The 27,417-nt window shown below is 44.6% G+C and overlaps 1 protein-coding gene and 2 pseudogenes across 2 annotated transcripts; all 3 read right to left on the reverse strand.

The window, feature by feature from the left end:
- Window positions 1-2,231: 2,231 nt before the first annotated feature.
- LOC144988712 (trace amine-associated receptor 13c-like) lies at window positions 2,232-5,368 on the reverse strand. Its single transcript, XM_078939559.1, has one exon. It carries the CDS (start codon window positions 3,589-3,591, stop codon window positions 2,851-2,853), a length of 741 nt encoding a protein of 246 aa, XP_078795685.1. The 5' UTR covers window positions 3,592-5,368; the 3' UTR covers window positions 2,232-2,850.
- A 9,477-nt stretch (window positions 5,369-14,845) lies between these two features.
- LOC101170133 (trace amine-associated receptor 13c-like) lies at window positions 14,846-17,365 on the reverse strand (annotated as a pseudogene). Its single transcript, XR_013652688.1, has 2 exons — window positions 17,145-17,365; window positions 14,846-16,953 (listed from the first exon to the last, which is right to left on the reverse strand). The product of XR_013652688.1 is annotated as a trace amine-associated receptor 13c-like (transcript).
- Window positions 17,366-20,544: 3,179 nt separating this feature from the next.
- On the reverse strand, window positions 20,545-22,710 carry LOC110017422 (trace amine-associated receptor 8c-like; annotated as a pseudogene).
- Between the last annotated feature and the right edge of the window lie 4,707 nt (window positions 22,711-27,417).

The following is a 27,417-nucleotide window of genomic DNA, read 5'->3' on the forward strand; positions in this document are numbered from 1 at the left end:
GCACACAAACACCCTCTCAAACACCCATACACGCACACACATTTTACAAGGAAGGTGGGACCTGGGTCCATCTGTCCCCTACCCCTTCCCTGGTGGGGGGTGCGGGCCCCTTGGCGATGGCGGCCGTGTCCCTTGGGTGCCGGCTCCCTGGGCCCGGCGGTGCTCTCTCCGCACGGTGGGGGGGTTCATATTACACCTGAGCCGGGGGTGTTCGTGTCCCTGGGGGGTGGGTCCTGGTCCTTGCCCCTGGGCGCTGGGCCCCGCCAAACTTCCAACATGGCCGAGCCTGGTCGGGCCATATTTATAACATCCCTTGTGGGCCGCCCTTTTTTCCCCGGGGTTCCCCCCCTCCTGGGCGGGGGCGGCGGGCCCCTGCCTTGCTCCTACCTGGACCAACCGTGGGCCGGGTGGGTGGCTGCCTGGAGTGCGGAGCGGGTCTCCCTTGGGGGGTCCTGGCTCGTACCTGGTGGTCGGGATGGGGGGATGCCCGGAACTCCTGGGTGGTGGTGGGGTGCTCGTCTGGGGCTGTGGGCGTCCCTCTCCGGTGGGGCCCTGCGTTGGGCTCTTCCGGCGCGGCGGGGGCTGCTTTCCTGGCTGGGCTGGGGCGGCGCTCTCTTTCCCTCTGCGCCTCCCTGCTCTCTGGCTCTGGGGGCCTCGCGGCGGTCCTGCTGGCCCTGGCCTGGGTGGCGGTCTTGGTCGCCCGGGGGGCGGTTGTTCCCTGCCTGTTCCCGTGTGGCGTTGGGGGAATTCCGGCTGCCGCTGCTGCTGCGGCGGGGGTATGGGTGTGGGGGTGGCTGGGCGCTCCTCCTCCTTCTTTTCACATTCCACCATCCATTTTAGAAGAACATAAACACTCACCTGAGCACAGGTGTTAGCTCACCTTTGCACTAATAGTTTGCATGATTGAATGAATGAAAGATTTCACACTAGTTGGTTTAAAGGCATAGGTATGCGTTCGTGAACACTATCTGTTTTGTGTGCATGTTGACATGTGGACATTTTTGCGGCTAGCAGGTGTGTTGATAATATTTGAGTGTGTGTGAACAGGCCCCGCCCTTTTTGTACTACATTTGAACCGTACCGTAACGATAAACAACCAGTAAACCTGTCCGCTCTATGCTGCTTCATGGTCTTACCCCCCTTCCCCTCCTATTATCACCCTCCTACCCCCCCCTCTCTCTAACGTCCCTCTCTCTTCTTCCCCTCTTTCCTTTTCCGTCCGGTCCAACACCAAAGATTTTCAAACATGATTGAAATTAATAAAGTTTGGCCTCAATTACAAAAGGGGTTTATTCAGACATACCTTTGGTTTGTCTAAAGATGAATAACCCCTCTTGTTAAAATAAAATATGTCCAACACAAGAGGCCCTCAGCTCTCATCTGTTTGCCTAGCTGTTGGACAGGACAAGTTTAAAAAAAAAAAAGCATTTATTTCCACTTTCATAGACTGAACTAACTAAAGGTTCTGGTACATCCTTCAAGTGTTCCTGTGCTATCACTTAATCAAAAAAATATAGCGATACTTACTTTATGAAAGCAGTCATGTAATGCATTACAATGTAGAGGCACTAATAGTTTAAGTTAAACTGTTAAACCTTTCAGTGTTCAGTTTGTAAAATAAATTAAATCTAAAATTAATTGGAGTTTCAGCATAATTAAATGTGCCAAAAATCATAACTCTGCCAATGTTTTTAATTTTTTTGGAAACAAACTACTATTCTTCTAAATTTAGAACAAAGGGGATATTCTTGTGTAACTTAGCATTCTTGCCTCAAGGTGGCCACTTGGCAAGAAACCCCAGGTGAAATATGTACATATGTAGTAGTTTGATTAGCTCTTGTGGCAAAAAGATTGAAAAATATATGGAGTAAGTATTAACAAGATCATCTGAGCAATATTTTCTTAACTTGTGACAGGACCCAGGAGAAAATGGAGATGGTGCTAGTCTAGCATCTACTTTCACTTTCGGTTTCTCCCATCAGGGGTCGCCACAGTGAAACAACCCTCCCTCGAGGATGAGTTGCATGGTTAACTTGGCAATGTTTTGCGCTGGATGCCCTTCCTGACATAACCGTCTCAGTCCAACCGGGCTTGGGACCGGCACTGCAGCAGAGAAGGGAAATAGGTAGCAGCCCAGAATCGAACCCAGGTTTCACGGCGGAAGGTGCTGCAAACCAGCACGAGCTAAACCGGCCCCCTAGTGCTAGTCTAGCATATAGGACTGAATTGATCATAGTAAGAACATTTGTTAAATGAAGTGTACAAACATATCTGACCTCTGCTCTTTGTAGGAAAGAAGCAAGTTGACACACCAAAGTTTGCAATTTCAAACTACAAACTACTTCATTCATTTTTTGTTTTTTGAGTTTATTGATTGTAAAATAAGTCAAAATCTGAGAGTATCCTTGCCACAAAGTACACAAGTCATCCTTGTATCTTACTTTTCATTATACAAACTGTTAATGCTTGAAACGGGACAGGAAGAAGCAAACTTATTCAATCCCTCTCCTATTATAATATGCATATCTTAACAATGATACATGGTTGCTATGTTATCATTTACGTAAATATAAGTCCTAATAATATCAGCATTAAATTTTAAATATGTAAGTTATCACAGTAACCATATCAATTATGACATATTAGTAATAACATATGTCGCACAAGATTATTTAACAGTTTCAGATATCATCTAAGTGCACCCCCATAGTTTAATACATCATCATTTGACTTCCCTAGGTAAAAATCATGGAATACTAATGAAAAGGCCATTTTAACCCATGTAAGTAAAAGTGGTCTTCCAGAATTTATATTTACACAACAGAATTTAGTTCAAAGGATAATTTCTCTCTACAGAATGTTTGTCTCACAGGAGCCAGGCTCCAGAATCTGAAGAGTGATTATCAGTTTGACAGCTTTTCTGAACCAGGGGTAAAACAGAGCATAGATCAGAGGGTTTATGGTAGAGTTAAAAAAGAACAGAAACGCAACAAATTCAGAAAACCTTTTAAGCAAATCAGAACCTGCAACAGAGACACAGAAATACGGACAGAAACATAACAGAAAGACAATTACTAGAACTCCCAGAGTCCTGGCTGCTTTCAACTCAGATTTCTTTGTAGTGGCAGCCACAGAGAGCTGCAGTGTGACAGCTGTAACATGAGAACGCATGGCACGGGCCTGAGACACGGCCACCACAAACACTCTCATGTACAGAACTACAATCACAAAAACTGGAACAATAAAGGTTAGAACAGTGTCAATAGTACCTGTGATGCTGTCAACAATTATCACACATTCTCCATAACAGGAATTGTGCATTCCTAGCTGAATCAATTCATCTTTTACAAGTATAATATTATAGAGAGCAGAGATGAGCCAACACAGACACACACACACTTTAGCTCTTCTCTCAGTCACTCTGCTTGGATAATGAAGAGGGTCACAGATCGCTACAAAACGATCAGCTGAAATGAGAACCATCACCCCTACTGAGGCAGAGGTGATGATGTAGGAAACATAATTATAGAGAAAACATAGAGAGTCACCAAGAAACCAGCAGGACGTTCTTCTCATGATTTCTGCAGGCATCGCAAGCAGACCAACAAGAAAGTCAGAGACAGCCAGAGAAAGGAGGAGGATGTTAGTGGGAGTGTGGAGCTGCCTGTAGAGACACAGAAAAACATTATTAGACCAAACAGTCTTAGGTTATCAGTGAAAACAAAACAGAAACAGCAGCTCACAACGAAATAGTAATACACCAGTGTCTTAAAGTCTGCACATCTAACATACGTAAAAAGAGACAAAAAAGCAAGACACAAAATAGAAGAACTAAACTGTGCCTGAAGTGAGAGACAGCGATGATAATGATCAAGTTGAGAGCCGTGGTTAGCAGAGAAATGCAGGAGAGCAGGAAGTGAAGAGACACAGTTTCAGATAAAGAGAAGGCTGGTTTCTTGCAGGAGTTATTTGGAAATTGGGGAAAGCACAGGTCTGTTCTGTCCAGGATAGACATTTTCACAAATCAGCAGACAACATCAGTTACTGCTTATATCTTGCAAACATCTAGTGGCCGTAATCCCAGTTTTTAGCTCCTCCCACTGTCTTTCTCCAATCATTTTTTGGAAAGGTTTTATTTCTTACCCCGCACCAGGGCTTGATTAACCCTTTAACATCCGAGATGTTAGTGACATCTCGGATGTTGCCACATACTCAAAAACGTGGGTGTGGTTAAAATGAAACCTTAGTTGCCAAGGAACTCTAAGGGTGTGTTCAGACTGGACACATTTGGTTCCCTTTAAGTGAACCAGAGTTTGTCTGCACCGATAATCCAGAACAAATTTTCAGTCTGAATATACTAAGTGGACCATGGTCCAGGACCAGAAACGCTCTCCAACCCATCTTTGGAGGTGGTCTCAGTTTGTTTCCAGTCGGACTAAGCTTTGGTTCACTCTAAGATTTTTCAGACTGAATACAATTTGTCCAAGGACCAAAACGGCCACCGTAACCGTTGGTCATGTGATCTAAACACAGTCAGAATGTAGCAAGAGATGAGCCACGGACAAATATACAGCAATGATTGTTGTATAATCAAACAGATAAAAAGAGTCATACTGTTCACGTGTTACAATGTTTATTTTAACATGGCTGAAAACACTTCTTATATGCTTTTCTGAGCCTCGTTATGCGGCATGTGCTGCTGTGACGTCATCCTAAAAGCTACCTTGTAGTTCCTTAACAGAATTCTCTTAAAACAATGCCATAACACCACAACGATGATATATAGCAACTCATTGAAATGTAGTCAGATTAATGTGGGCTCAGAAAAACAACTTTTAAAACACATTGCTTCTCAGAGTTTTCCACACAATCTATGTCATAAACACTAATCAGTGTACATTATTAGCTGTCCTCTTGCAGCATGCCTCCACTGTACCAAAAAAGCCCGGAAAAGGTGTTGAGCCTGACGTTAATATAGACGTTTAAAATTGGTCATCAAAACAACGTTTGAATGAACTAACCCTGAAAAGGACTGCAAAACTCAGGACTTCCATAATTGCTGTCTCGAGTTGCTTTGATCATGACAAATGAGTGGAGAGAATTTTATAGACGTGGTTTTGTTTACAAGCTTTGGTTCGAATCGCTTTGGTCTGCTCAAGTTTGGTCTGTATTCAGACCAAGCGCAAGTTTCAGAGCTAGATCAGGAACAAATCAAACAGACTGGTCCGGAACAAACAGTTTTGCCAGTCTGAATCACCCTAAAAGTTTACTTTTGCAGATTCTTCTAAAAATATGTAGCCTTGTTCGCCTTGTTAGTTACCCCTACGCGACCAAAACATAAAATGGTTGCTATGGAGTTAAAACCCATAAAAAAGCAGCCGTTTTTAAAAAAAAGGGAAAATCCGTATGACACACCTGTCTCTCACCAACTTCATCCTTACAGTACTTACTCTTACATTGTGTTTACATATTCATTACGAGTTGTCACCTGCAGTGTACCCATTTAAAAAAATGTACATGAACATTTTCACTCTGTGGGTTTACTGAGTGGTCTATGACCTTGGTATTTTAGTCACATGCACTGATATGGCTGTTGACCCGTATGGGTGATATGGGGTTTATTGGTTGTTACGGCCCACGGAGGGTCGTGGAAGGGAGCGGCCACATCTTAAGCGCAGTGCAGGTGTGTATTGTAGTTTCTTTGAGGTTCATGCGACCATCTCAAGGGACGTCATTAAAATGGAACATAGAATTTTCACGTCTCTAGTAAGAGTATCGTAAAGTATTTCTCAGGACAATGGAAGTTGCACACACTTATTATGTACGAGTGATGCTGTTGTACATTGCACTTACACCACACTAGTTGCTAAAGTGTGAGTACTGGCCACTAAGTAACTCAATGTGAATTCCGCAAGCACGAGATGTGTAGGTGAAAAGGTGAATAAACTGCACTTTGTCTTAATGTCCTCATTATTAACAGTCAGGCTACACGGATGAAGCACGCACTTATCACGTGAGCAGAACCTACACGTTTTTTGCACAGTCTGCTGCACTTAGAGGGAGTGGGTCGCGAAAAATACATAAAATTTGTACTACTGGTGACACTTACTTACCATTGTGTGTTGTGTAAGTGTTTGCTATGAGATATTGCTTTCAGCATTCCCATAGATAAAATCTACATGAACATTTTCGAGCTACTGGCTCACTGAGCGGTCTATGACTTATCTATGATAGTGCTTCTTATACAGCCAATGCACTGAGCCTTTCCTCGAACTCTAGTCCCTAATCACAGGGATAGCAGGCAGAGCCAGGATTGGTCGTGTTGCAGCGGTAGGGCGGTCGACCCATGATCGTAAGATTGCAGGTTCGATTCCCGCCTTGCACGTCCATGTGTCGAAGTGTCCTTGGGCAAGACACTGAACCCCACCTTGCCTCTGGTGGGAGGTTGGCAGCAGAGGGTGTGTTAATGTGTGTGTGCATGGGTGAATGGGACTGTGACTGTAAAAGTGCTTTGGGCCTTCGAAAGAGGGTAGAAAGTGCTAAATAAGTACACGCCATTTACCATTGGCCCTCTGTTGAAAGTGGAAAAAATGTAAAGTTTTTACAAGATATTATTTACAATCAAAGTTCAAAGCAATGGATAAGAAAACTCTGATGACACAGCAATCTAGCAGCTAAATGCATTAACTAGATGCAAATCTGGAGACGTGAGAGGAGTCTCAAATCTGATCTGTGTAAATGTGGTTTTGTTTGTATCAGGCAATTGGTGCGAACCTTTTCAAAGATTTGTCTGTTTTATAGGACTAGATGTTGTTATCCCTGAATAATTACTAAGGCACCGATGAGACACTGTGGCAAGCAGATGAGTGGTGACGTCACTTGGGTTTTCAAGTGGGCGCCCTCCTTCTTCAGTGTTTCGCTGATAGGCCCACGACACCTCCAGAGGGTTCAGCAGTGAATCCCAGCGTCCCAGGTTCACCCCCATCAGTCACCAGACATTTGGAGGCCCAGGTCAGGTCCTTTCTCTTGATCCATAGCCACTGACTTCCCTTCTCAGCTGCCTGGGAGAGGTCTTTAATTGCCTGCCTTTGAGCCTTCCCTCGCACTCCCATCTCCCTGAGTAGCCTGGGTGTTGAGGTGGCCACAAAACCCCTGCAGCCTACTTCCACTGGGCGTACCTTCACGCTCCAGCCTTGCTCTTTGGCGTCTGCTGCAAGTTCGGCGTACCTCAGCATCTTTCTTTCATAGGCCTCCTCTATTGCACTCTCCCAGGGTACTGTGAGCTCTACGATGTATACGAGCTTGAGTGTGTATGACCACAGTACAAGGTCTGGTCGAAGGTTGGTGGATGCAACCTCCCGTGGAAAGCAGAGTTTTCTGTCCAGGTCCACCATCATTTTCCAGTCCCGTGCTCTACCCAGCTGTCCTATGTCAGCTGCACTGGTGGTGTTGAAGGTGGCCTGACCCTCTCGGAGGAAGGGTATTAGCTGCCGATGAGATGTTGCCTGAGGAAGGGCGTTCACGCTTGTTCTCTGTTTTTCCAGCACTGTTGCCAGACACCTTAGAACCACATTGTGTCGCCAGGTGTAACGGCCTTGACTGAGGCTGGTCTTGCATCCCACCAAGATGTGCTTCAATGTTGCTGGGCTTTGACATAAGGGGCATGAGGGGTCTTCGCCATACCACTGTTTTAGGTTTGCAGGAGAAGGCAAGACATCATAGGTAGCCCTAATTATAAAACTTGCCCTGGATGCCTCCATCTCCCACAGGTCTTTCCAGGAGAACTTCCTCTTCTCCACTCCTTCCCATCCCATCCACTGACCTTGCTTTGCCTGGGCCACGGCTTGAGCACACCTTGCTGCCTCCTCTTCCCGGCGTATCTCTTGGACCACCAGTCTACGCCTCTCAGCTGGGTTGGCCTTCCTCCAGGAAGGTGCGCTAGATGAGAGACCAAGACCACTTCTCCCCTCCTGCACGCATCCCACAATGTCTTTATGTCTAAGTGCTGCCTTGGCCAGATCAGTTGCTGCCTTGGGGGCCCACTTCCTCCCAGTGGCCAGGATGGGAGCTGCTTGGACAACCAGTGAGTCACAGGTATCTTGGAGTGTCATCTCCAACCTGACCTTGGCACACTTGTACTCCTCTATCAAACTGGATATAGGTAGTTCTAACATCCCCCTGCCATAGAGTCCAATGGTACTGAGGCACCTGGGAAGGCCAAGCCACTTTCTGGCATAGGCATTGATCAGCCTCTCTAACTTTTCCACTTTTGACAGTGGCACTTCATACAGGGTTAATGGCCAGAGAAGTCGTGGGAGTAAACCATACTGCATGCACCAAAGCTTCAGTTTGCCAGGGAGCAGGGTTCTGTTTATGTTCTCTAGTCCACCAGCTATGTCCTTTCTGAGCTGCTCTACTTGCTCTTTGTCTTTGAGGGAAGCATCATACCAGCGGCCCAAGCTTTTCACGGGTTTTTCGGAAACTGTTGGGATAGGTTCCTCACCAATGTGGAAGCGGTGGTCTGACAGCTTCCCCTTGACGATGGAGATACTTCTGGACTTACTTGGCTTGATCTTCATCCGAGCCAATTCTATGTTCTTGTGAAGCTTTCCCAACAGCCGTACTGTGCAAGCCTTGGTCGTAGTCAGAGTAGTCAGGTCATCCATGTAGGCCCTGACCGGTGGAAGCCTCAGCCCAGGTCTTATTTGTTGCCCGCCAACCACCCATTGAGAAGCCCGTATGATGACTTCCATTGCCAGGGTGAATGCCAACGGGGAGATGGTACAGCCAGCCATGATTCCCACTTCCAGGTGTTGCCACGCTGTAGTGTACTCTGCCGTCGTCACACACAGTTGGATATCCTGGAAGTAGGCTTTTACCAGGGTTGTGAGAGCTGGTGGGACTTTGAAATAATCAAAGGCTGTCCACAGGAACTTGTGGGGGACAGAGCCAAATGCGTTTTCAAGGTCCAGGAAGACCACATGGAGATCTTTTCTTTCTTTCTTGGCAAGCTGAATCTGATGCCAGATAACGCTAGTGTGTTCTACACACCCTGAGAAGCCTGGGATCCCTGCTTTTTGGATTGATGTGTCAATCAAGTTGTTTCTGTGCAGGTAGCTTGTTAGCCTATGAGCCACCACGCTGAAGAAGACTTTTCCCTCAACATTTAAGAGACTGATCTGGCGGAACTGGCCGAGAACTGCAGAGTCCTTCTCCTTGGGGATGAGGATCCCTCCGGCTCTCCGCCAGGATGTTGGAATCTCCTTCTTTATCCACACAACTTTCATCAGTTTCCAGAGGAATTGCAGGACGCCTGGGGCATTTTTGTAGAGCCTATAAGGAATTCCATTGGGGCCTGGTGCGGATGCGGCCCTTGCCCTACGCACAATTTTGACCACTTCACTCCACCTGGGTGGACTCGCGTCAAGCTGGTATTCTGGTGTGCTCACTGGTGGCATGTCAGGTGGGAGTGAGGCCTCTTCATGGTGTCGGTCATCCGTACAGGTTTTTTTAAGATGTTCTTCCAGGACAGCCTTTGATGCAGAGAGACTTCCACTTTTTTCTTTTGCAAATAGACTCTTTACAAATTTGAAGGGATCTTTATAAAAGCGTGATCTTGTTTGCTCCTTCCTTCTGCGTTTCCTCAGGAGGTTTTCTGCTCTTCTCAGTGTGGACAGCCTACCCTTGATCTCTTCCTGCAGAACGTTTATTCCCTCCTTTTCCTCCTCTGTGGCCTTCCTCCACTGTTTCTTCAGCTGCCGCCTCTCCTTAACTAACAGGTCTATTTCTTTTTGCCTTCGGGATTTGGTGTGGATTGTCGGAGTAGATCGTTTGCCCTCGACCACTCCGAACCGTTCCAATCCGTATGTGAAGATGAGGTTCCCCATTCTCTCCAATTTCTTCATGGTGTTGCCTCTGACCCCTTCAAGGATATGGCAGAGATCGTTGTTGACCTCCATCCACAGTGTCTTGTCGCAGGACTTCGGCCACTTGACTAATGGCCTTTGCCCCAAGATCTTCTTCTCAATTGGGGGGTGCGATGTGTTGGATTCTGGTTGTTCTCCTGTGCCTAGTTCTTCCGCCTCTGGGACAGGAGTGTTGATGTCCTGCAGACTGTGGTGTGTGTCCTGCTGCTGAACTTCAGTCGACTGATTCAACCTACTTCTTAAAAAGTAGCTATCGATGCGACGCCCCTGTTGTCCCTTTGTTAGGCACTTTTTCCTGCCCTGGTGTATCTGCAGGCCATGAGTAGTGGTAACTTTTGTCCAACCACATACACACTTCTGGAGCTTGCGTCCTGCTATAACTATCGGTGCCTCAGGTGTGCTAATCTTTAATCTCGTAGTCTGTTCCGTTCCTATGTTCGTTACCGGGTTGGCAGTCAGTGAGCCATCTTCCGCCCCCGCTCTCGCAGGCTCTGGGGGTGTTTTCCTTGAATTCTTTGTAGCAAAATTGGGGTGGGACCCATACACCACTCGTGCTGGATTCCACCACCATGAGTAGCTAGCCCATGGTGGCCCCGGTGGGGTCTATTCCCTCCTGTCAACTGTCTTTCCATGTTGTCACAAGGTCTTTCCCTTGTTGTCAGCTGCGCTTTCACAGCAGTCACTGGTTCACCAGATGATCATGTCTGTTTTATAGGACTAGCTGTTGTTATCCCTGAATAATTACTAAGGCACCGATGAGACACTGTGGCAAGCAGATGAGTGGTGACGTCACTTGGGTTTTCAAGTGGGCGCCCTCCTTCTTCAGTGTTTCGCTGATAGGCCCACGACACCTCCAGAGGGTTCAGCAGTGAATCCCAGCGTCCCAAGTTCACCCCCATCAGTCACCAGACATTTGGAGGCCCAGGTCAGGTCCTTTCTCTTGATCCATAGCCACTGACTTCCCTTCTCAGCTGCCTGGGAGAGGTCTTTAATTGCCTGCCTTTGAGCCTTCCCTCGCACTCCCATCTCCCTGAGTAGCCTGGGTGTTGAGGTGGCCACAAAACCCCTGCAGCCTACTTCCACTGGGCGTACCTTCACGCTCCAGCCTTGCTCTTTGGCGTCTGCTGCAAGTTCGGCGTACCTCAGCATCTTTCTTTCATAGGCCTCCTCTATTGCACTCTCCCAGGGTACTGTGAGCTCTACGATGTATACGAGCTTGAGTGTGTATGACCACAGTACAAGGTCTGGTCGAAGGTTGGTGGATGCAACCTCCCGTGGAAAGCAGAGTTTTCTGTCCAGGTCCACCATCATTTTCCAGTCCCGTGCTCTACCCAGCTGTCCTATGTCAGCTGCACTGGTGGTGTTGAAGGTGGCCTGACCCTCTCGGAGGAAGGGTATTAGCTGCCGATGAGATGTTGCCTGAGGAAGGGCGTTCACGCTTGTTCTCTGTTTTTCCAGCACTGTTGCCAGACACCTTAGAACCACATTGTGACGCCAGGTGTAACGGCCTTGACTGAGGCTGGTCTTGCATCCCACCAAGATGTGCTTCAATGTTGCTGGGCTTTGACATAAGGGGCATGAGGGGTCTTCGCCATACCACTGTTTTAGGTTTGCAGGAGAAGGCAAGACATCATAGGTAGCCCTAATTATAAAACTTGCCCTGGATGCCTCCATCTCCCACAGGTCTTTCCAGGAGAACTTCCTCTTCTCCACTCCTTCCCATCCCATCCACTGACCTTGCTTTGCCTGGGCCACGGCTTGAGCACACCTTGCTGCCTCCTCTTCCCGGCGTATCTCTTGGACCACCAGTCTACGCCTCTCAGCTGGGTTGGCCTTCCTCCAGGAAGGTGCGCTAGATGAGAGACCAAGACCACTTCTCCCCTCCTGCACGCATCCCACAATGTCTTTATGTCTAAGTGCTGCCTTGGCCAGATCAGTTGCTGCCTTGGGGGCCCACTTCCTCCCAGTGGCCAGGATGGGAGCTGCTTGGACAACCAGTGAGTCACAGGTATCTTGGAGTGTCATCTCCAACCTGACCTTGGCACACTTGTACTCCTCTATCAAACTGGATATAGGTAGTTCTAACATCCCCCTGCCATAGAGTCCAATGGTACTGAGGCACCTGGGAAGGCCAAGCCACTTTCTGGCATAGGCATTGATCAGCCTCTCTAACTTTTCCACTTTTGACAGTGGCACTTCATACAGGGTTAATGGCCAGAGAAGTCGTGGGAGTAAACCATACTGCATGCACCAAAGCATGCAGTATGTATAAGTAAGTATAAGTCGGAGCCGTTTTGAATCCGTTCTTAGTTTAAAAATGGTGTAATAATAATGTAATTTTAAGTTGTGTATGTGTAAATTGCATTTTGTATTTTGTAGGTATTTAATTTCCAAGTGTACTTGTAAATTGACTATTGTAAGTACACAAAGTTACGCACAAAATGCATTGTATTAGTTACATATTAAGAATTACGCACACACAAATCCTGTGGGTCTATCTTACTTGAGTGTTCTCCTTTAGCTGTTATTTACTGGTGTGACTGTCAGGGGTTTGGATAGGGACCAAAAGAAAACGAACAGGGTAAAGCACAAAAAGGTTTATTTTAGGACTGAGGTAGGACAGGAAAGAGGATCCTCTGGGAGCACCACAGTAATTGACAAACAGGTGGAGCAGCAGTCTCTGCACAAAAGAAGAAAGTCATAATATGTCCAACCACATAGATGGATGATGACACGGAGTCTTACTTTTTTGGGCGTGTGGTGCCTCTATCACTGACACTTCCTGTTGCTTTGATTCTGCCAGTTGCACGCACACATCTTGGAGAGCATCAGCATGGACCCGCCCACTGGACTCCCTAGCCAATCATGATCTCGAATGGGACTCCCAGCCCTCTCCCCGCATCACACAGAAGACATTTTTGCTGTGAAGCATTGAATCCTAATTGAACCACATCAATGAACTGGGACGTAACGTGCCACAATGTATACCAAGTAACTATGACGGCGTATTAGCAGGGATAAAAGTAATTGGTTAGATTACTCCATTACTTAACTTTTAATGCCTTTAGTAATGCAGTTTAACTTAAACTGCAGTCCTACCAACACTGCCTGTGTGTAGCATTTAGCGGCAGACATGCAGCGATTTTTAACAGGATCCAGTCAGAATTGAAGGATAAACCCGCTGGACCTACAGTAGTAACAAAAATTAACAGATTTAAAGTCGGACAATATTTTTACAGACCGGCTTTTAAGACGTGGCGGATAAATACAACAAAATGAATTAACATTAATTCAACCTTTGAACCCATTGTGTTTTTGTAGTATTAAAGAGCTTTAAGACTTAACTAAAGTCTTAAAGCATCATTATAAACTACTTCTAGTCTCTGAGGGCTAAAAAAAATTCTTTATTGCCCAGCCGTATTTAGAAAACTATATAATATGATTTGATGCAACATAGTGACAAATTTTTTTTTTTTTTTACAGAACTAGAGTTTTATGAAAAAAAAAAAAGTTTAGATCAATGATAAACATTGTGGAACTATAAGTATTTTCAGCAAATGTACCTAGACGTTTTTCCCAGCATAATATCTACAGAAAGTATTCTTGGTAGTTCCATCACAAAGTAGTTCAGTTCAAATATCAATTACCTTAAAGATAAGTTTACAATAAAATTAAAAACTAAATTAATTAAAATAGCTGAACATGATCTTGATTTATTCATTCATTTACATTTGACTGTAATCATCACTCCTTTTGAATGCTTAGTAGTACGGAGCCCTTGTCCTGACATTAAGATATTAAAATATATCTTGTTCCCTCAGATTAATATCTCGTTCGTACGAAATAGTATTCCGTTCCCACAAGATACTACTGTGTTCCCTCGAAATACTATTCCGTTCCCTCGAAATATTATCCCGTTCCTTCGAAATGATTAACTCGTGTGAATGCAATAATTATTTCGTTCGAACGCAATAATTAATCCGTTCGAACGCAATAATTAATCCGTTCGAACGCAATAATTATTCACGTCATAAGTCATTCACGCGGATATGCTCTCTGTACGCCGGCAAAAGCCGCTTTCAGCGGTAACCTCCGGGTCTCTGTGACCCACATTCGTTCAAAAAAGGAACATGAAAAACAAATATGATCACTTTATTACTGTCTCAATGAATATAAGAAAAATATAAAAAGATTTATGATAACTAGGCTGCTTTGTCATACAATAGCGCCTGCTAGGCTACTACTAGCATGTAGCCCAGGGGTCGGGAACCTTTTTGGCCAAGAGAGCCATAGACGCCACATATTTTGAAATGTAATTTCGAAAGAGCCATACAATGTAGTGTCCCTTTCCCACACTGAGGCACGGAGACTTAACCTCTTTAATGTTCTTTATTCTGGTTACTGCAGACTGTAACAAACGCCGTACAATTAATTCAGCAACTAATTAATTCAACAATCTCTCCCGCCGAGACGAGAGGCTCCTACCAATTTTATATTCACCTGCTCCCGCTCCAGCCCTCCCATTTCCCTTATTCGGCCCATAGCTGAACCCCATTGGTCCAAACTACCTAACAACAGGCTGAGCGACAGAACTGAGAGCCAATCAGATCTCTGCTTGATGCGTTCATTGAACTCCAGAACTTTTAACGCGGCCCAACAGCCAAGTTAAACTCAGTCCGCGACAATGTGTTTAAAACTAAATATAGAAGTGAATGTGTGCATTTCATGTAATTTCAACATTTTTAAAGTACAATAAGTCTGTGGATTCTTTTTTATAACATTATTATGCTGTTGCTAATAAATGATGAGTATTTCTCGTGGTAGTTTTGCTGATTGCCTAGTCTGGTTGATACGTGGTGAGTTTCTGCTTCATGCTGGAGTTGAGACTTTAAACGTGATCTTAGGTCTGAATGTTCTGTAGATGTGAGAAAGACTGCTCACATGCAGACCTGGAGCCAAACATACACTCACACGCTGCAGTGAGTGACGGGCAGTGGGTTTTACGTTTTTATAATCCCTGCGCGATTCACCTGCTGTCCCCACAACCCCTCACCCTCAGCCCCACCCTCTGCTTTCTTCCTCACACATCCCGTCCCCGCAACTGTGCGCTCTTTCTAAGAGACGGGAGCGCGCAGTTTTAGGCATGGCAATTCACAGGTTTCCGGGTGGTACAAGCTCTGTGAATTAATAGACAATTGTAAACTTATACTAGTGCTGGCGCAGATTTCTCTCTCCAAGCACCGCTACTACTGCGTGCCTCTGGCATCGCATCGCGCCCGAGAAGGACTGGTCAAATGAAAGAAAAAAAAAGTATAATTAAAGATTTGTCTGCAAGCCACATGTGACCATCAAAAGAGCCATATATGGCTTGCGAGCCATAGGTTCCCGACCCCTGATGTAGCCTAATAGCCTTCGAATGTAAAGCGACTGACTGCTAAAGTTAATAAAATACAAGTCCTGAATATTATCATTCCTATTCGACCCTAAACTACAATATCAGCTGTCTGTCTGTCAACCAACCAGCCAGTTGCCCAAATGCCGGCATACATCAAAAAGCTCTGCGGCGGAGCTAGTAGTAGCCTAGCAGGAGTATCGTATGACAAAGCAGCTTAGTTATCATAAATCTTTTGATATTTTTCTTATATTCGTTGAGACAGTAATAAAGTGATCATTTTTGTTTTTCATGTTCCTTTTTTGAACAAATTAATCATTTCGAGGGAACGGGATAGTATTTCGAGGGAACGGAATAGTATCTTGTGGGAACGGAATAGTATTTTGTACGAACGAGATATTAATCTAAGGGAACAAGATATATTTTAATATCTTAATGTCAGGACAAGGGCTCCGTACTACTAAGCATTCAAAAGGAGCATTTTGAAAGAACAACTAACGACACAATCAAACCGTAATATACATGTGTGAGTTTGTATGTTCATGTTATTCATGTGTTGGAAGAATTTCACTTTTGCTTCAAACTTTATAAACTTCTCCATTCATATTTGTAAGGCTATGAAATTAGTTATCATTCTTTACCAGCCTTTAAATTGCAGCATATATAGGAAGAATGTTCTTCATGTGAGTTCTGCATAATAGGTGTTAACTATTTTGCCATTACAGTAGTTTTCATTTTTCTATTTAAAAAAATGTAAAATTACAACGAATTCTGGAAAGAATTTCGGACTATTACACTGTACATTTAAATAATTTGTTCTATGATACATTTGCATCACTAGAGTCAGGCTGCAGTATTTGCAGAGTAACAATAAGTTTCACAGCTTTTCTGAACCAGGGGTAGAACAATGCATAAACCACAGGGTTAAAAGTAGAATTTAGGTAGAACAGAAAGACGGAGTACGATGCAAACGAGTTATTGAGCAAGTTGTCAGCTGCCAGAGAAATGCAATAATATGGGCAAAAACACATTAGAAATACAGCTATAAGAACACCAAGAGTCCTGGCTGCTTTCAGCTCTGATTTCCTGACTGTTTGAGTTGTTGGAGGCTGCAGTGTGACGGCTGTAACATGAGAGCGCATGGCACGAGCATGAGACACAGCCACCACAAACACTCTCATGTACAGAACCACAATCACAAAAACTGGAACAATAAAGCTTACAACAAGGTCTATAGTTCCTTCAATATAATCAACTGTAATCACACATTCCCCATAGCAGGAATTTGGTCTGCCTTGGCTTGCAAGGTCCTCCTTCACAATAAAAGTGCCATAAAAAATAGAGCAGAGCCAACAAAGACAGACACCCAGCTTAACTCTTTTCTCTGTGATTTTGGTTGGGTAATGCAGAGGGTCACATATTGCAACATAACGGTCAACTGAAATCAGTACCATGTTTCCAACTGAGGCAGAAGTAAGGACAAAGGACAAAGAATTATACAAAAAACATGCAGTGTCACCAAGAAACCAACAGGCAACATTCCGAATTATTTCTGCTGGCATCAAGATGAGGCTTGTAAGAAAGTCTGAAACAGCCAGAGAAAGGAGGAGGATGTTGGTGGGGGAGTGGAGCTGCCTGCAAGGAGACACAAAGCATCATCATGCCAAAAGATTCTAAAACAACTTTCTTACAACATATTGTTAAACAATTGGAGAACCATCATGTGTGCTAATGCTTTTAAGTGCCCATGACTACGACGTTTAAAAAAAAAAAGTTACCCAAAGAGTCAACAATGAACATTTAATTATGTTAGATAAGGTACAAACTTAAATCTACAGCCAATGTACCAAACAAGAGAGTGAGTCTATCTGTGCCTGAAGTGGGAGACAGTGATGATGACCAGCAGGTTAAGAGCCACAGTAAGAAAAGAGACGAAGAACAGCACCATCTGAACAAGCACAGCTTCAACTGACAAAGAAACAGGTTTTATGCAAGACATGTTTAGGAACTGGGGAAAGCAAAAGTCTGCACCGTCTTGTAACTCCATGTTTTGTGAAATAAAATCTGCTTCAGCTGTCTCTTAAAATATAAACCATGTTTATGTCTGACATCTATTACCTCTTTGGCCCCTCCCATTCACTTTTTTCCCCCTTGTGGTGATTTTATTCTGCTCATACCCTTGCTGGGTTTTCTTGTACAATTTTTTGCTTTTTGTTTTTGGGGGAGATCAAATTTTTTTTTCTGACATGTGTCATTCAAAACAGGTGGGGGCCAAGGATCACATGGCTGCCTTGCCTGTTTTCCAAAATACCTTGCTCTGGCATGTTGTATTTGACCCAACACACCGGAAACTAGTGCTAAACCGTGATTAGGGGAAGGATGTCCAGAAAAACCTGCCCTTGAGGCCTGGAGTGACCTACGCATGATTTAAAGAATATATACTACAGATGTGGGACAATAAAGCATTTGTCAGTTTCTGATCATGCAAGTTGTCCCAAATACAAAGATGAGGCTACAATTTTTATTATTTAAAAACCTTCCAACTAGGAGAGACAGAATGTAAAAAAGGAATAAAGGAATTCAGGAAATCCCAGGGTATGATTTTCAAAGAATTTATTTGCAGTTGCCAAACAACACTACAACTGCAGAAATGAATTTGTTGGATGGCTATGAATACTGAAATGGTCTCCAAACTTTAGGACATGCACAAAAGGAGCTGCTGCAATGGCAGGATGGCTGTCCTGTCCGGGTCCCCTGCCTTCGCCCACAAGTGGCCGGGATAGGCTCCGGCAGCCCCGTGACCCCGAAAGGGACAAACGGTTAAGAAAATGAATGAAAAAATGAGTGAATGAAGGAATGAATGCTGGTGAGTCAAAAAAGCCACTGGAATGGAACAGTACATTGAAAGATATTATCAAGGTTATCAAACACATTATAACCCCTTAAGTTCCACCTGTTTTAGCAGTTTTGTGAGCAAATGGCCATCCGGTACAGATGATTTATCTTATAAAGTGTGTTCCAAATTAATATGCAAATTGTATTCAATTCTCAAAAAGATGAGATTCTTCGTTTTTCAGATAAACTCATGTTGTTTCAAATAAACACCTGTGATAATGAGTTGGCCAGGTGATTTCAATTAAAAGAAAAATACTAGAGGGCGTTCCACATTATTAAGCAGACCACCATTTTCAAGTATAATGGGAAAAAAAAATATTTTCGGTTACACTTTATATTAACATTCCTTAACAAGCTTTGTTAACACATCAACAAGCATTATTATTAGGATGTTTTCAAGATGCTAATGATAAATGTATAGGTAATATAGAGGCCTAACAAATTTGTCAATGTTAATAAGCTTTATAAGATTTATTAACAACCTTTGTTAACAAATTAAGAAGTATTATTAATGTTTGGGGTTCTAGTAAGACATTATTTAGCATTATAGGACTCTCACACAAGCCTAAGTGTTAATAAGCTTAATAGGTTTTATTAACTAACTTAACAAATTAATAGGCTTTATTAATGTGTAAGATGCTAGTAAGATATTTATTAGAATTATAGATCTTTTGCAAATACCTGAAAGTGTTAATAAGATTCATTTACATTCAATATGCAGTGTTACCAAAATAGTTCTGCTGCTGAAAAGCATGAAATAGTTGAATGCCTTATACAAGGTATGAAAACCTTTGCTATTTCATGGAAACTTAAGTGTGATCATCGCACTATGATTTGTGGCTGATTCAGAGCACACACAGGTTGGTGCAGATAAATGAAGAATGAGGAAGGTTTCTGCCTGACAAATACATCACATTAAGAGAGCAACTGGTATAATACCATTACAGAGCAGCAAGCACATATTTGAAGCTGCTGGTGTCTCTGGAGTCCCACTAACATCAAGGTGTAGGATCCTCTAGAGCAGGGGTCTGCAATCTTTGCCACTCAAAGGGCCATTTGGATCAGTTTCCCACAGAAATGAAAACACAGTTAGCTGCAACACTGTTGGAATAATTGTACATAAGTTATCTCATATTTACTCTGAACTTTTGAACGTGTGATCATATATAGTAAAGTATGTGTGTGTATTGCTTTTCTGCCACAAACTGGTTCTCAGGAAAAGAGGAGAAGATTTTATGACCAAGCACAGCTGTCTTGTAAATGTGCCAAAAATCATAACTCTGCCAATGTTTTTAATTTTTTTGGAAACAAACTACTATTCTTCTAAATTTAGAACAAAGGGTATATTCTTGTGTAACTTAGCATTCTTGCCTCAAGGTGGCCACTTGGCAAGAAACCCCAGGTGAAATATGTACATATGTAGTAGTTTGATTAGCTCTTGTGGCAAAAAGATTGAAAAATATATGGAGTAAGTATTAACAAGATCATCTGAGCAATATTTGCTTAACTTGTGACAGGACCCAGGAGAAAATGGAGATGGTGCTAGTCTAGCATCTACTTTCACTTTCGGTTTCTCCCATCAGGGGTCGCCACAGTGAAACAACCCTCCCTCGAGGATGAGTTGCATGGTTAACTTGGCAACGCTGGATGCCCTTCCTGACATAACCGTCTCAATCCAACCGGGCTTGGGACCGGCACTGGAGCAGAGAAGGGAAATAGGTAGCAGCCCAGAATCGAACCCAGGTTTCACGGCGGAAGGTGCTGCAAACCAGCACGAGCTAAACCGGCCCCCTAGTGCTAGTCTAGCATATAGGACTGAATTGATAATAGTAAGAACATTTGTTAAATGAAGTGTACAAACATATCTGACCTCTGCTCTTTGTAGGAAAGAAGCAAGTTGACACACCAAAGTTTGCAATTTCAAACTACAAACTACTTCACTCATTTTTTGGTTTTTGAGTTTATTGATTGTAAAATAAGTCACAATCTGAGAGTATCCTTGCCACAAAGTATACAAGTCATCCTTGTATCTTACTTTTCATTATACAAACTGTTAATGCTTGAAATGGGACAGGAAGAAGCAAACTTATTTAATCCCTCTCCTATTATAATATGCCTAACTTAACAATGATACATGGTTGCTATTTTATCATTTACGTAAATATAAGACCTAATAATATCAACATTAAATTTTAAATATGTAAGTTATCACAGTAACCATATCAATTATGACATATTAGTAATAACCTATGTCGCACATGATTATTTAACAGTTTCAGATATCATCTAAGTGCACCCCCATATTTTAATACATCATCATTTGACTTCCCTAGGTAAAAATCATGGAATATTAATGAATAGGCCATTTTAACCCATGTAAGTAAAAGTGGTCTTCCAGAATTTATATTTACACAACAGAATTTAGTTCAAAGGATAATTTCTCTCTATAGAATGTTTGTCTCACAGGAGCCAGGCTCCAGAATCTGAAGAGTGATTATCAGTTTGACAGCTTTTCTGAACCAGGGGTAAAACAGAGCATAGATCAGAGGTTTTTTTTTAAGACAATTACTAGAACTCCCAGAGTCCTGGCTGCTTTCAACTCAGATTTCTTTGTAGTGGCAGCCACAGAGAGCTGCAGTGTGACAGCTGTAACATGAGAACGCATGGCACGGGCCTGAGACACGGCCACCACAAACACTCTCATGTACAGAACTACAATCACAAAAACTGGAACAATAAAGGTTAGAAAGAGTTCGAGTTTATTATCACACATTCTCCATAACAGGAATTGTGCATTCCTAGCTGAATCAATTCATCTTTTACAAGTATAATATTATAGAGAGCAGAGATGAGCCAACACAGACACACACACATTTTAGCTCTTCTCTCAGTCACTCTGCTTGGATAATGAAGAGGGTCACAGATCGCTACAAAACGATCAGCTGAAATGAGAACCATCACCCCTACTGAGGCAGAGGTGATGATCTAGGAAACATAATTATAGAGAAAACATAGAGAGTCACCAAGAAACCAGCAGGAGGTTTTTCTAAGGATGTCAACAGGCATCGATAAAAGACGAACAAGAAAGTCAGAGACAGCCAGAGAAAGGAAGAGGATGTTAGTGGGAGTGTGGAGCTGCCTGTAGAGACACAGAAAAACATTATTAGACCAAGCAGTCTTAGGTTATCAGTGAAAACAAAACAGAAACAGCAGCTCACAACGAAATAGTAATAAACCAGTGTCTTAAAGTCTGCACATCTAACATACGTAAAAAGAGACAAAAAAGCAAGACACAAAATAGAAGAACTAAACTGTGCCTGAAGTAAGAGACAGCGATGATAATGATCAAGTTGAGAGCCGTCGAACTCTAGTCCCTAATCACAGGGATAGCAGGCAGAGCCAGGTCACCAAACTTGAGGACATGCACAAAAGGAGCTGCTGCAATGGCAGGATGGCTGTCCTGTCCAGGTTGTCCCCTGCCTTCGCCCACAAGTGGCCGGGATAGGCTCCGGCAGCCCCGTGACCCCGAAAGGGAAAAACGGTTAGGAAAATGAATGAAAAAATGAATGAATGAATGCTGGTGAGTCAAAAAAGCCACTGGAATGGAACAGTATATTGAAAGATTTTACCAAGGTTATTGAACACATTATAACCCCTTAAGTCCCACCTGTTTTAGTAGTTTTGTGAGCAAATGGACATCTGGTACAGATGCTTTATCTTATAAAGTGTGTTCCAAATTAATATGCAAATTGTATTCAAGTGTCAAAAAAGATGAGATTTTTTGTTTTTCAGATAAACTCATTGTAACGGTTTCGGTTTCTTTGTGTTTTGTTCCTTGATTTCCTGTTTTATTTTGTAGTAATTCCTGTTCTGCTGTGGTTTCGAGTTTTTCCCTTCCCCATCAGTCCTGAGTGTTTCCACCTGTGTCTTGTTGCCTTGTATGTATTTAAGTCCTGTCCTTCCCTTGGTTCATATTGTGTCGTTCCCCGGTTTAGAGTTTTACGAGTTTCAAGTTTTGCCTGCCTGTTGCAGTGGTTTTGTTTTGTAGTTTCGAGTTTACGTTATTAAACCTTCCATTCCCTGCATCCTCCTGCCTCCACTTCTCTCTGCGCCTGGGTACCTCCTATTCTCCCCGTAACATTATGGACCAACACCCTACCAGTACCCAGCAGAGGGGACCTGTCTCTGGTGGACCCCTGGCTCTTCCCAGATCTACAGGGACTTCAAGGGGAGTTGCCTGGCCGTAAGGGGGGGTCGACCACATCACTGTGGGCACCCCATTCTAAGTCCTCCCCTGTTTCCTGGTTGGAGCGAGACGTTCTCCGGCATCAGTTCTTCCTGGACCCTCTGGACGAGGATTTTTGGCTCTGGGAGGACTTTAACGGGAAGGATGAGGGGGTCGAGACCCAGTGGGCCTTGAACTGCCCCCAGCTCCCTGCCTCCATCTTTGACGCGAGTCATCTGGCAGTGAGGGGGGGTAGCCGCCGACGTCGTCATCGCCGCCGCACTTCTCGACGTCCCGCCCTGGTTTCGGAGGTGAACCTGGAGGCACCCCGTCCGGTTCCGTCTCCGAGGAGGGTACCCACCACGCCCCGTTCCGGCTCCGAGAAGGGTGTCCGACCCACCACGACCCGTTCCGGTTCCTGCACCGGACGCCTGGCCCGAGCCGCCAGCCGCGGACCCCGAGCCCGAGCCGCCTGCCGCGGACCCCGAGCCGCGGACCCCGAACCCGAGCCGCCTGCCGCGGACCCCGAACCCGAGCCGCCTGCCGCGGACCCCGAACCCGAGCCGCCTGCCGCGGACCCCGAACCCGAGCCGCCTGCCGCGGACCCCGAGCCCGAGCCGCCTGCCGCGGACCCCGAGCCCGAGCCGCCTGCCGCGAACCCTGAGCCACCAGCTCCAGACTTTGAGCCCGAGCCGCCAGCCGTTTGCTGGTCTGTCTGTCAGTGCCGGATAGCGCTGCCTTCCGGCCGCCCTCCGGGCCCGCCTCGCCGGACCGAGCGGTCTTCTGGCCGTCCTCCTGACCCGCCGCGCCGGACTGTGCGGTCTCCCGGCCGTCCTCCTGACCCGCCACGCCGGAATGTGCGGCCTCCCGGCCGCCCTCCAGACTATGTTGGCCCTTATTTTGGCCTTTCAGGCCCCCCCCTCCTGGACTGTAGGTGGAACCTCTGTGCGGTTCCTTGAGGGGGGGTAATGTAACGGTTTCGGTTTCTTTGTGTTTTGTTCCTTGATTTCCTGTTTTATTTTGTAGTAATTCCTGTTCTGCTGTGGTTTCGAGTTTTACCCTTCCCCATCAGTCCTGAGTGTTTCCACCTGTGTCTTGTTGCCTTGTATGTATTTAAGTCCTGTCCTTCCCTTGGTTCATATTGTGTCGTTCCCCGGTTTAGAGTTTTACGAGTTTCAAGTTTTGCCTGCCTGTTGCAGTGGTTTTGTTTTGTAGTTTCGAGTTTACGTTATTAAACCTTCCATTCCCTGCATCCTCCTGCCTCCACTCCTCTCTGCGCCTGGGTACCTCCTATTCTCCCCGTAACACTCATGTTGTTTCAAATAAACACCTGTGATAATGAGTTGGCCAAGTGAGTTCAATTAAAAGAAAAAATACTAGAGTCCCCTGGGTGCCGGTTTCCTGGGCCCGGTGATGCTCTCCCCACGCAGGGAGAGGGATCCCTGAGCTTTTTGGCAAGCCCAGAAGCTGGGGATCATATTACACCTGAGCCGGGGGTGTCTGTGTCCCTGCGGGGTGGGTTCTGGTCCTTGCCGCCGGGTGCTGGGCCTCGCCAATTTCCATCTGTGGCCGAGCCTGGTCGGGCCATGTCTACAACAACCCTTGTGGGACCCCCTTCTCTTTGGGGTGCCCCCCTCCTGTGCGGGGCGGCTGGCCTCTGTCTTGCGCCTTTCTGGACCATCTGTGGCCCTGGTGGGTGGCTGCCTGGGGCGCGGAGCGGGTCTCCCTTGGGGGGTCCTGGCTCGTACCTGGGGTTGGGACGGGGGGATGCTCGGACCCCTGGGTGGTGATGGGGTGTTCGTCTGGGGCTGTGGGCACCCCTCTCGGGTGGGACCCGGCGTTGGGCCCTCCTGGCGCTGCAGGGGGGCTGCTCTCCTGGTTGGGCTGGGGTGGTGCTCTCTTTCCCCCCATGCCTCCCTGCTCTCTGGCTCTGGGGGCCTCGTGGCGGCCCTGCTGGCCCTGGCCTGGGTGGCGGGCGTGGGCACCCTGGGGGCGGTTGTTCTTCACCTGCTGCCACGTGGCGTTGGGGGCCTCTGGCTGCCGCGGCGGGGGTCTGGGTGTGGGGGTGGCTGGTTGCTCCCCCTCCTTCTTTCCACATTCCATCATCCATTTTAGAAGAACAAAAACACTCAACTGAGCACAGGTCTTAGCTCACCTTTTATTAAACCAGGTTTATTAAATTACTTAACACATTTAAAAGTGTTATTATTAGGATGTTTTCAAGATGCTAATGATAAATGTATAGGTATTATAGAGGCCTAACAAATTTGTCAGTGTTAACAAGCTTTATAAGATAGATTAAAACCTTTGTTAACAAATTAAGAAGTATTATTATTGTTTGGGGTTCTAGTAAGACATTAATTAGCATTATAGGTGTCTCACACAAGCCTAAGTGTTAATAAGCTTAATAGGTATTATTAACTAACTTAACAAATTAATAGGCTTTATAATTGTGTAAGATGCTAGTAAGATATTTATTAGAATTATAGATGTCTTGCAAATACCTGGAAGTGTTAATAAGATTAATTTACATTCAATATACAGTGTTACCAAAATCTCTCTGCTGAGTAAAAAGCATGAAATAGTTGAATGCCATATACAAGGTATGAAAACCTTAGCTATTTCATGAAAACCTAAGTGTGATCATCGCACTATGATTTGTGGCTGATTCAGAGCACACACAGGTTGGTGCAGATAAATGAAGAATGAGGAAGGTTTCTGCTGGACAAATACATCACATTAAGAGAGCAGCTGGTATAATACCATTACAGAGCAGCAGGCACATATTTGAAGCTGCTGGTGTCTCTGGAGTCCCACTAACATCAAGGTGTAGGATCCTATAGAGCAGGGGTCTGCAATCTTTGCCACTTAAAGGGCCATTTGGATCAGTTTCCCACAGAGATGAAAACACAGTTAGCTGCAACACTGTTGGAATAATTGTACATAAGTTATCTCATATTTACTCTGAACTTTTGAACGTGTGATCATATATTGTAAAGTGTGTGTGTATTGCTTTTCTGCCACAAACTGGTTCTCGGGAAAAGAGGAAAAGATTTTATGACCAAGCACAGCTGTCTTGCCTTGACCAGCTTCACCTTTGATTTGCAGGAGACGTGCCCTAAACCACAGAGGTCAACAAGAAAGCTGTATCATAAGAGCAGTTGTTTCTGTAAAGATGGTGTTTAGATTAGCTTCCTGACCTGTGTGGGCTGCTTTATGTTGTTTTCCCCCCACCCCTTAGAAACAGAACTAACACATTTGTACTTAGTGAAACGCCTCGTGCTTAATAAAAACGAGGAGGTAGACTTTTGTAAACTGGAGAATTGCCTGAGTGCGTTGTGAGTCGGAGTCCTTTCTTCCTGCTTACAAATAATTCAGAAGTGTTGGTTTAGATTTAGATCCAACAAACACCCTTTGGAAAACCCAGTGTTTCCAGTAAATGGCATAATTTCACTTGTTTTTATAGTTTTCACTGGTTATTCACTTCTCATTCAACATGTACTGTCTTCAGGTCTATTTTTTTCTTTCCATTAACGGAATACAACCCTGACTCGAATCATGAATGAATTCATTCAGTCATTTCCGTTGGCTTCATGAGTAAATATCAATGGAAACTAAAGGACATATTCTTCTGTTTTTTGTGCTCAAGAGTCACATAAAATTGAAAAAAAAAAGACAAACAGTTGTGCAGATTGCATCCGAAGCATTGACTATATGTGAGAACGGCAGAGAAGCTTAGATGAAATACACCAATAAGCTAATTAACAAGACTAGTCTAATTAACTGCAAACCTTCATTAGCCATGTGCAAAATTTTACTCCTCCAATCGTAAAATTGGTCTTATTTGGCACCTAGCAAGTTTTAATTTTGGACATTACCTATATTCCTTGATCCTTGGAGTGTTTTTCTTCTTCTTCTTTTTAAACCAGAGAACTGATTTCCATTTTTCACAACCTTGAATAGGCTTTTCTGTCTGTCAAAAACCCAGAGTTGAGATGAGTGAGATGATGGAAACAAATTCACTTTGATGCAGACTTGTTTCTATTTTTTTTACAGTTTTATAAAATCCAGTAAACCCAATTAAGTATATTAATTTTATGGATGAAAACTATTTTTTATTTGGAAGCAGCTGTTAGTTTGTTGCGGGGTCTGGAATCTTAAACTGTGAATCTAAGCCCCTCCCCCACCTCTCTACCTGTTCACATCCTTTGCAGCTGCAAGTTGCACCCCCCCCAAACACACACACACCCACGCTCCTCCAGCATATTCTAAATAAAGAGTGCAAAATAAAATATCATAGCAGCAAGTTGACACAATAGTAGGGGCACCCTAATGTAAATTTCATTAATGTTACACTAAAAACTGGCATTTTTTTTTTTTGGGAGGGGGGGGGATGCTCATGTTCCCCCTACAACATTGCCACTGACTGTCTTTTTAGAAGAACTTTCCATCCTACAACAGACTCTGGTCAGCATTCACGCTGTTTTCCCCCCGCTCGCTTGCACACCCCGACGGTGTTATAGGCACCACAACAATCTTAGAACATAATAGTTTATTTACAAAACCACAGAGAGCCGCACAGGGAATTGGCAAAGCCGCATGTGGCTCCGGAGCCGCAAGTTGCCGACCCCTGCTCTAGAGGCTTGCAGTTATATGTAGTAAACCTTCTATTTGGTGCCCCCTAAACAACACTCACAAGCAGAAACGGCTGCAGTGGGCCCAGACATACAAGACGATGTCAGCAAAGAGGTGGCAAAGTCATCTTTGGGGCTGGAGTCACGAGGAGAGACCTGGTCGGCCCCTTTAGGGTCCCTGAATGTGTAAAAATGACCTCTGAAAAGTAGGTGGATTTTCTGAATGACCACTTTTTCCGTGGTACAAAAAGAGGAAATTTTCTTTCTGTAACAAAATCATCTTCATGCAAGACAATGCACCATCTCATGCTGCAAGGAATACCTCTGCATCATTGGCTTCTATGG

Source organism: Oryzias latipes, chromosome 21 (assembly GCF_053564925.1).
Source record: "Oryzias latipes strain Hd-rR chromosome 21, Olatipes_Hd-rR_3.1".
Taxonomy (NCBI): Eukaryota; Metazoa; Chordata; class Actinopteri; order Beloniformes; family Adrianichthyidae; genus Oryzias; species Oryzias latipes.

Coding starts and splice junctions, on each gene's coding strand:
- LOC144988712 (XM_078939559.1), bottom strand. CDS start 3,591: ATGCCTGCAGAAATCATGAGAAGAACGTCCTGCTGGTTTCTTGGTGAC.